This window comes from Parambassis ranga, chromosome 3 (assembly GCF_900634625.1).
Source record: "Parambassis ranga chromosome 3, fParRan2.1, whole genome shotgun sequence".
In the NCBI taxonomy this organism is placed as follows: Eukaryota; Metazoa; Chordata; class Actinopteri; family Ambassidae; genus Parambassis; species Parambassis ranga.
In genome coordinates, this window is record NC_041024.1 from 22683720 (window position 1) to 22694355 (window position 10636).

The 10636-nt window shown below is 38.1% G+C and overlaps 1 protein-coding gene across 2 annotated transcripts; it reads right to left on the reverse strand.

Annotated features, from left to right (window-relative positions):
* Nucleotides 1-470: 470 nt before the first annotated feature.
* Nucleotides 471-8577, reverse strand: LOC114433862 (adhesion G-protein coupled receptor G1-like). Of its 2 annotated transcripts, XM_028402618.1 has the most exons (15): nt 8383-8577; nt 7349-7488; nt 7185-7254; nt 6948-7089; nt 6624-6737; nt 3710-3835; nt 3571-3616; nt 3393-3487; nt 2643-2758; nt 2164-2432; nt 2006-2096; nt 1666-1795; nt 1338-1494; nt 691-785; nt 471-582 (listed from the first exon to the last, which is right to left on the reverse strand). In XM_028402618.1, exons 1-14 carry the CDS (start codon nt 8388-8390, stop codon nt 691-693), a joined length of 1599 nt encoding a protein of 532 aa, XP_028258419.1. In that variant the 5' UTR covers nt 8391-8577; the 3' UTR covers nt 471-582. The 2 variants fall into 2 exon arrangements, with proteins under 2 accessions (XP_028258419.1, XP_028258418.1); XM_028402617.1 differs by lacking the exon at nt 471-582 and having other exon boundaries at nt 608-785.
* Between the last annotated feature and the right edge of the window lie 2059 nt (nt 8578-10636).

Below are 10636 nucleotides of genomic sequence, written 5' to 3' on the forward strand. Positions count from 1 at the left end.
AGCTGTGCCAACTCATTATTTGAGTAAATGTGTTTAATATCAGTAAAACACAGTGGGGCTTGTGTTTGACCTGCGGGAAGTGTTTGTTTTATGCAAATTCTTTTTACAAGAGTAATATAATGACGGCAGTGAAGCACACAGAGCGTGTTTCTTTTCAGTGGAATTTAGACTGTGGCACATGTGGTATCAGCCTACAGGTCTGACAAATGGAGCTTTCATCAGTCACAGTAATGTCAGTGTGTGTGTGCAATGTGCTATATATATAAAGTATATATATAAATCTGTATTTGATATACATTATGTATTAAATACAGCTTGACAAAATAGATATTAATCTCCGAGAATTTGCAAAAGCATTCAAAGAATGGCAGGTGAGCATTTGCGTTGTAGTTTTAACACAGATCATGTTGTGAAATATGAATGTGTTGCCTACCTAAACAATCCCAACCTCTGACTGTGGCTTTCTTCCCTTTTTTATCACAAAAAATATTTAGATAATCAGATGAAATAAACCCAAAATACACAAGTTTAAGACGACAGATATTTACATTTGTTACAAAGAGCTGGTGCTAGATGGGAAACATGTTATACAAACACCATACAGAAATAAACAGTAGTATTACAGTACAAATTCTACACACACACACACACACAAACACACACATATGTTGTGCAAAGATGGGTTTAGGCTCAGGTGTTGGTGCTGCGTGTTTCACTGCTCGTGTTTTTCACTGAGTTTCCAGCCTTTTTTACAGACAATACAAACCAAAGGAAGATGAACAAGCCTGCATGAAACAGGGAGAAGGGAGAGAGATGCACAGGAGGTGAGGCTCATGCAAATCATGCAAATGTCACTGATAAACACTTTAATGACACTTGTTTCTTGTTTGTTAATGTATTTAAAAATACACCCAGTACAAAATCTCCTACCTTAAAAGCATATCTTTTCATTATTTATTCAATGGTAATTCTTCACATAAAGTAAAGTTGTTAATTTCCCGCACTGATTTAAAGAAAAAAAAAATCTGCTCAGTTTTGTTTTGTCTCAACTGTGAAATTTTGCATCTCCATTACATATTAACTGCTGGCCTGCATGGTCACGGTTGGACAGAGTTACATTTCCTGGTAATAACCAGCGTCAACTGGGCTACAACATAATAACAGTAACAATATCTGCTATGCAGGCATGACAGGATGACGCATCACCACTATCTTCTTAGGCATCTTTTGAAAAGATGAAGTTAATATCTTTTGTTTCCATCAACCTAATTCAACCACTGCCATCATTTCCTGGTTAGTTTATCACTACAGAACACATGGAAACAGGCAGTACAGACCTTGCAGTGAGTTCAGGATGCAGAAACTGTAGAGGCCAGGCGTGGTCAAGTAACCAAACGAAAAGAAGATCAGGCCCCAGGTAATTCCAAGCAGAGTGGTGATCCCCAGCAAGGTACAAATGTCCTGCTTGGCTCTGTTACGGTCACTGTGTCCAAACTGATTTGCCAAACGTATTGTAAAACAGCACAGATGTTGATCAGTAACAGTTAGAGACTTTATATTTCATTTTTTAAGGGTGCTTTATGGACTATACATTACTCATCATGATTTAAATGAACATGAGACTTGTCATTTAGAAAGGAATTGAATACAAAGCTGAAGCCCTACCTCGTTCCTACTGCGGAGACTTATAACACGTCTGACTGTGACCACCAACATGACCATGTTAAAGACGAACACCAAGCTGAACACTCCCACAGTAGTCGTCACCTTCACAACATCATTCCTTATGTAGCATCTAGAGGGAAACGTACATTTAAATGTCATACTTCAAAAAATGTCTATCATAGAAAGGTTTAAAAAGGTTTGATGTAAATGTAAAATTGTTATCCACCATATGTGATAGAGGACATGCATAATCTATTCAAATTGTATCCAAATACATAGAGAGTTTATAGACAAAAGTCAATAATTAAACCAAAGATCCAACATGCTTGTTTCCTCTTACATTGCAGTGCTGTTGGATGAGTCCAAAGGGACATGACCGTATGTATCCTTGTTTATGATCAGCACCAACGACACAATGACCGCAGGAACACCTGAAACACGACCCTTTTGTCACTCAAGAGTAATTTGTTAGTGCACAGTTTAGATGAAGCCACTCACCCCATCCAACCACACTGAGTTTGAGCAGGTATCTCCTGACGTAGATGTTGAAGACTTTGACCAAGAGCCAGTACAGGTGGAACCCCTCCACGGCCATCCAGGACAATGAGGCCAACAGGGAGTAGTGGAGAGCGATGGCCATATACATACAAAACTCGTTGGAGGACAGCGCTGCAACTGCCTCATTAGGGAGGAAGTGAAGGTTGAGGAGGATCAGAGCAATGGCCAGGTTGATATGGACCTTCATGGAGACATCTGCTTTGGCTTTTCTGTTGGGAAATGGACAGGTAAGCGACAACTTCTGTTATTTCGGGGTTATATTATTCAGGCCCTTTACAGTGATAAAGATGGAAATACATGAAGCAACAGAGATATTACAGAAAGAAAATGTTAAATATCAGAGGAAGACGAGAGCTGACAGGATGAAGACCTGTCTAAGGGGGAATAATGAAATGTGTACAGGGTAAAGAATGAATTACTTGTTCGTGATGAAGAGGATAACAGTGACGACCAGGGCAAAAAGAGAAAGACTACAGCCAATCACAGTGATGTATGTCAGAATCTTCTGGTTTTCCTTTGAGACGGAAGGCGACACCTGTAGAGGAAATACACTTAGTTACAAATGTCTTTTTCTGCTTTGGCTGTACTTCTCTTTAAATTAATTATTTAGAAAAAAATATTTAAAAAAAATCTTGAATGTATTGCTGTATTATGTTGAGGTACAAGGCACAGAAGTATTCTGTTGTATCCCACTCACCCGATGATTCACACATAATTCAGGTCATTTATACATCTGACTGAAAATATTCATATTAAACTTTAATGTGAAATACTGAAGTGATCATGCATAAAAAGTCTGACTGCGGTTTGAAACGAAGTCAACTGAATATTTTGCTTCATGTATGACATCTAGTGGTAGCATTGAAAATTGCACAATTCTGCAAGCTATTTATTTATCGAACACATTTGTATTGATGAAAGCATCAACCCTGAGGGTATATTGTTGGTAAATTATGATTGTACACATATTTATTACATCACAATGTGCTAATAGTGTGCAGGTCAGTGAGCATTTGAAAGTACAAGAAGTGTTGGAATATAAAATGAAGAGGGGGAAAAATGAGATGCGACAAAACAGTCTATGTCTAAATTTTCTTTACATTTGAATCATGACCTAGAGATCAGTATTTACATTTTTCTACTGTATAACAACAAAGGACCAGTCCTACCATGAGCACACCAAAGTACGTGAGATGGTTACAGGAGCAGGTGATGTGACTCTGGTTATGATCCCACAGGGTCATGCAGCCATCTTTGTAAAATTCTGACAGACAGAGAAACATCAATGATGCTGTCACATGTGAATAACATATAATATGCCTATGAATTTGATCTTTAGATACTCACTGTTGGTTGTAAAATTATAGAACTGACATGAGAGTTCCATGGTTTTCTGTGACACAACATTCAAGATGTATTATATTTCTGTAGAATATTCACTAAAAGTGCCAGAGCTTTAGAATAAATAAGATGAAGACAGAGTTACATTTATGGCAGGGATACTGTTTATGGTGATGTTGACATGCTCTCGTAGTCCTGAAATCGTCTTGTTCCGCACACTCAGGCCAATCAATCTGTCTTCAAACAGTGTCACCGAAGTTCCAAAAATAGCCTGCAAGATAACAGATACCATCGGACATGCAATCGATTGGCCTGACAGATTTTCTGTGGCAGTTATTGGGCAACATCAACATCCTATTCTGCAGAATATTGTGTTAACAGCAAAGTGGCACAGGGACCTCTCATTCTGCTCTTGTTCACAGCCACTGTGTTCTGTGGTTTTGACCCCCTCTCTTCATAAGAATGTGTGACACATGTCTAAATGTGTATTACTGCTAAGTGCAATACTATAGAGCAATAGCCTATTTCTCCACAATGATGTAGTGGAATATTACCCTTAAACCTCCCCTCCTGTTTGGCGAGATATTTTTTTTTCTGTGTCACTGTGACCCATCACTTTTTTGACAGACGCATAAAATGTGTGACTATAATGATTGAATACCAAAGTGCAAAGTGCAAGCTGCTGTAGTATCTTGCACGTTAGCTGGAAGTCAGCTTAGAGGATGTGGTAACTGTATAATCTGGATCTTTGCAACATTTCCTTTTTTTTGCTTTTAGTAATGCAAATCATCTCACCCAGCCAGTGTGCTAAAGAATGATTGAAATTTAATTCCAATAAATATGTATTGGAATGATTTTTGGTTATTACAAAATGCTGGTGATAATATCATATCATATTGTATTGTAATCCCTATATGGGTAATATTGTGGCCTCGATCAAGCTGTGTATGAACTTGTAACATCGTTCTCTTAAAATTATATCACACATAACGTCCTGTAAACTGAGTGGCAAGGGACATAATATACAGTATTGCTCGAAAGTTTGCCTTAAACCTGGAAAAAAAGAACCCAATCAGCGAATGAAACAAAAAAATTTCACTTTGTGTAGATGTAATATTGGATCATTCAAGAAAATGACCCAATATTACATATATGTAGGTGACAAAAGTATGGTAACCTGAGGGATTAGCACAGATTGAACATGTGTTTGGGGAAGTGTATAATGGCACAATCAAAGGACCTCAGACAGATTGTGTATGAATGGAAGTAATTCATGTCCAGTGTCCATTATTAATAAAGATTACTCCAAAAAGACGTCATGTACATTTTCATGAATCCACCAGCAGTAAAACCCTGGTGTGTACGGCAGAGCTGCAATAAGAACTGTTCTCCAAAAAGAACACTGCTGCCTTGATAACGTGGGCCACTGGGAAAATATTAGAAAATTATAGATGAGAATATTTACTTTGGCTTAAATGAGATCCCTTATGTTGGGAGGATGACTGTCACTGCATTTTTTCACTACTGTTGATCAGAACTGAAGTTAATTAAAAGGTCTATGCAAAAAAATATGAAAACAAATATTTATCTGATATATTTTTAAAACCGTTAAAGTTAGGGGACGTTTTTGTCCCAAACAACACGAAAGGGTAGTGTTTGCGAATGTTGCACAAGGGTTAAATTAGTGTAACTTCTCTTTACAATCCAATAGCAACCAATTAGTTCGGCAGTTTCGCATTAAAACGAAGAATATGAATCATCTGTGGAAGCTATAAAACGTTAAAACATCAGCCAATCCTCCGGATGGACCCTGTGTGGAGTATTGGCTGGTCACTCTCCTACCCTACCTTTAAAATGATTTCTTTGATTGTTTTATCCCGTTCAGATATCCTTTGCAATGGAAATCAATAATATATATATTTGGTGTGTGAGTACTTTTACTTTTAATACTTTAAGTACATTTAAAAGTCAGTACTTAAGACTTTTACTAGTAGGATTGTTGATGTAAGTATATATTTTGCTGGGTATTTGTACTGAAGTCTCTCTTGCCCTACGTTGTCGGGGAGCACAAACATGATCCTCTGAGCAGTTTCCCCCTTACCCTCTGACCTCTCCTCTACTCTCCTTAGTCTGGCTCATACTGGGTAATATCGTCTCATAATCTGTGTTTACTGTCTTCCTCATAGTTTTGTGCCTTGCTCTCACTCTCTCTCTTTGCAGGTCCCAAGACCTGCATGCTGACCTGCAGTCTGGCCCCTGATCTCTCCTGTGCTCATCGACTTCATCAGCCCCTGCTGCTCATCTTTGCTTTGATTACTATCAAATTACTATCACTACTTATGGACTGACAATATATATAGATATCCATTATAATATAATGACTGTTTCATCTTGCTGTCATGTTTGCTCTGTACTGTATCATGTTTGCTGCATGTTTGCTCCCCTCTCTCTCTCTCTCTCTCTCTCTCCTTCATCCTCTCTGTCCTGTCTCCCTCTTCTTCTCCTCCTCTACCCAGCCGACTGGCAGCAGGACTGGTTCCCCCTTAAGTTGACGGGTCCTGCGCAAGGTTTCTTCCTCTTAAAGGGAGTTTTTCCTTGCCACAGTGGACGACTCACCAGCAGTTCATTCAAACTATAGTAGATGTTATTGCTGCACAAGGATCACAAATGGTACTGAAAGCAAAGCTTCACATACTCTTGCCACTTACACATGAACACATGTAATACTGGAGCATTTTCTTGAATAAAGGAAAGACTAATTGCAATAATTCTATTTCATTTGCTTGGTTGGTTTATCATTTTCTACTGTCAGGACTTGCCAGTGTTTTGGGTCTATGGATCTATTATTTATGTAGAAATATATAAAACTCTACAAGGCTCCCAAACTCAGTGGCACTGTACTTTGAATGGCAATACAGACCAAATGCACTGAGGTGGCGAGAACATAATGGAAGGCATGACCAGTGATGATGAACAACAACAACAATAATAATAATAATAAGCATTGCAACATTGTGATTTCTTTCATTTTGATAGGAAAGAACAGTGCAGCCTCTGACCTTGTTTGTTAAGTTAATCATGCAGAACAGGATTGTGTCATCTGGCCCAGGATTCAGCTCCTTCGGCAGCTGAACATTCACTTTACTTTTGATGTCAGACCCTCCTGATATTATCTATATAAAAGACAGGAAATCCATATTTTACACCACATTATTAACAGATGATAGTAAAGGCTGAAGATGGGGAGACAAACTGAAGGTGGCGCTACAGGCAAAGTCAACATTCTGATGGCGAAGTTGGACGTATACTAAATGATGATGCAATTCAGCAGGTCTGTCATTGAAAAGCTGCTGTGTGACTGTCAAACTCCACTATTGTTTTACCTCTGCGCCATTGGCGTGAAGCTGAAGGCCATTGAACTTGTCCGGTTTATGCAGCAGGACCATCAACCTGCTATTAGACATCTTGGTCGGCTGTGATGAGACCTCTGTGTCCTCCAGAAACTTTTCCATGTTTTCCACGGTACTTGTTGAAAAGGACAAATGTATATAATTATACACACATAAAAAACAACAGCTCCTTCACAGTATCTATTATGAGGCAAAGAATAGAACATTTACCTGATAATGTCAGTGCTGTTTTCTAAGAGGTCTTCTACACAATCTATGCAACATTTGGTTTCATCAGTCGCTGCAAAGTAATGGAATTGTTTCATTTATTTGTTCATGTTAAGAATATGACCAATAGCATAGTAGAAACGATACATCTTATGAATACATCTTACTTGGTTTTTTTTTGTAATTCTTATTACAATTCGCATTACACCGTTGGTTGTTGTTTTGGCTTTTGCACTTGTTATTTTGAGATGTTGTGCTGTCCCCAGAACATGACACAAGCAGCCACCAGAGGATCCACCACTTCATCCTACAAAATGACAACTCTTCAATTAGAATAACAAAATGAAGTCGTCACACTGTAGATTCTCTTTCCCCAGCAGTGTCCTGGTGGAAGCACACTCCTTTATTTTCATTAACACTGAATCTTTTTGTTATTCTCCTGTAGCTGTCTAAAACTGTAGTGGGATCCTTCTCCAGGACTTTGAATACCAGTCCCTAACATGTTTGCATTGGTTCTTTCAATTACAGATATTGGTGATATATCTGCCGCGGGACAGAAGCTGAACCTGCTTTGAATAAGGCACATAATCACATCACTGATCTTAACAATGGTGTCTCTCTTGCATGGTGACAGTGACCGGTGTTCTGGTCATCTGGTATTTAGTGGAGACTGAGCTGAACTGAACTGTATGCACACATATTTCCATCTTTATTTGCACATGTTCCTTGAAATGAGTTATTTGTATTTTGCATGTGGGAATGCTAGAAATATAAAAGCACTACTACAGTAACAGTCCTTCCTGTTCAGTTTCCAGTTTTCCTCGTAACAATAATAGGTGAAAAACAGATCATTATGAACTTTTCTACACAAGCACTTTGTAGGACTGTTAATCATTTTATTATAAGATTCAAAGGGTAAACCATCAATAATGTCTGTGTCATCTTTAATGGACAATGTAGGTCATATGAGTTAAGGTTGTATTAAAAACAAAGTGACACAACGTAGGTTTGACTTCAACATTGAAACTATAAATGATATCTTGAGCTGTATATACACACTACACATGTTCCTGTTCATTTCTCGGAATACAACATCACTACATTGAGACGTAATTTCTGTAAACTTAATGAAATAATGCATATTTCTTATGTGTAATATCAGCTTTAAAGTACGTGGTTTTCAATAAGAGAATCATCTTACCTTGGCATGTTGCTGAGTTCTGATAGAAATGAAGTCTCATAACAGAATGTGGCAAATGTGGGCGAAGCAACCTAGTCAATTTGAAAAAAAAAAAAAAACCCTGGGGGAAGCTGTTAAAAAAAAACATGTAAATGGCATTGTGAGAGAAAAACAGGAAGCACTAACATACACCGCTTTCCATTTTCGTCTCTAATATCAAGCTGACATCAGAGAGTGGAAAGATACCAATACACGTTGCTTGTGCAACGCTACCACACGGTAACCCTGTATAAGTTTCTTAGAAGGTATTTTATCTTGATGTTTTCATTGGTCGACATCATAGGTTGATTTGTGACAGCATGTTGTTACACTCACCAACAGAGGGCAGTGGTGCATAGGAAAATAAACAGTGATATTGTGACATTATTGGTGTATTTTAGAAGAAAGTCAAAAGCAGAACTTAAAAGAAGTGGTAATTCTATATAAGCGGTATTTTTTATAAAAAAAAAAGAAATCACTGTGTTTCTATGGAATAGTAAAATGTGCCTTTCAAATGAAAAAATCTACAAGTCCAGACGCCTTGCTTCAATCTTCAATCTTCTCTACGTACTTTGCATGGCCACACATGCTGGAGGAGAGCTGTGTGTACTTTTAATGGCTTCGTGTGTGTGTGTGTGTTACAGTCTATGCTTTCTCCATCAGCAGGTTTACTGACTGGACATGCAGGTGGTCTATGTGCAATGTGTCCCACAGACAACATAATGTAATGACTAGAGGAGACCTGATCAGAATGAAGAGGTCTATCTGCAACTGTTACAAATGCCTGATATATAATACATCATATAACTGGAATTGCTTTGTAACTTCTGCTTTTTATTTTATTGGTAATAGGATTCCTTTTTATTTCATACAAGGATGTGGTCTGTCGGCTGGGGATTTCCGTCTGTTTGGTTGATGTTACGGTTCAGTTGTTAGTGTGTGGGCAAGGGTTGACTGATGTTATCCTGTGGGGATTGATCCCACCTGACTGAACAACTGATCACCTGGAGGAAAAAAAAATCTTGTGTAGAAGAGTGACTCACATGCACGGCTGCTGCTCATTCTCTTTATGACGAACTGGAGGAAAAAAAGCAAAGTGATAAATATATATGCTGCATTTGCATATAACATTTTAAAAATCAGTCAGCAAAGAGACTACCAGCAAAAGAGTGTAGGATTTGATCTGCTTTGATGATTTTTGTGTTTATTATTACACCATAGCCACAACCTGAGATGTTCCTAGGCCCTACATATATATATACATAGACTATATGTATACATAGACACAGATAGGCTTACTAATTTCAGCAGCCACAAGTAGCTACTTCCTTTAGTCCAGTTTACTTTAGATTGGATCCTGTGATAAGGATCACATAGACAAGGAGCAAAGGACAGATGCAGCCTGAGTGATGACAGGTGTTTCCTCCTCACCTTAGTGCATTGTGACGCCATTCAACAAAACAGCAACTCTTTAAAAAGCTCATATCATTGCTTTCAAATGTTAAACATATGATGCGCACACACACACACACACACACACACACACACACACACACACACACACACACACACACACACAACTGTATGTGTACTCTATTACTCTATTACGTTGGTGTGGTAGAAAGGGGGTCATTCCCTTCCCTCCTGTTACTTCTACACCTCCATCTGTTTGGATGACAATAGAATTATAGTGGTCTGCAGATAAGCCAATACCGGAAATATGTTGCCTTCAAAATAAAAGGAGAAAAATGAAATCTGGCTCGTGCGGAAAGGTGCGCAATCTACAGTAGTTTTATATATAAATAAATAAATATAAATAAGTATAAATGAAATAATGTTTCTAATAAATATTTATCATGTTGAATGAATAAGTTGATTGACATGACTGTTTTTCATGTGGCTTGCTCCCATGTATTTATATATTTTTAAGTATTTTTTAATATTAAATAGCCAATGGTATAATCTTTATTGTTTTTAAATAAAATTTGCTATTAACACGTGATTTAAATATGTGATTTTCTTTCTTTTACTTTATTTTTTACTCGCAGTCACAACGACCAGAAGTTAGATTTGCTTTTATTTTGAAAGTCACAACCGGAACTCGTTGTCTGTACGGTCTTGACGCTGATACGCCACGCTTAGTAAAGAATCATAAGACCAGTGGAGCACTCAGTCCGACCTGTTCCGGACCCGGTGCGGAGAGGACGCAGACCCTGTCTCAGGACAGGACTGAGAG

Excerpts from the sequence above, each read along its gene's own strand:
- LOC114433862 (XM_028402618.1), bottom strand. Across the intron at positions 3,488-3,570 it reads CTATAATTTTACAACCAACA|AATTTTACAAAGATGGCTGC; the intron begins GTGAGTATCTAA and ends TCTGTCTGTCAG. Across the intron at positions 786-1,337 it reads CATCCTGAACTCACTGCAAG|GCTTGTTCATCTTCCTTTGG; the intron begins GTCTGTACTGCC and ends TGTTTCATGCAG.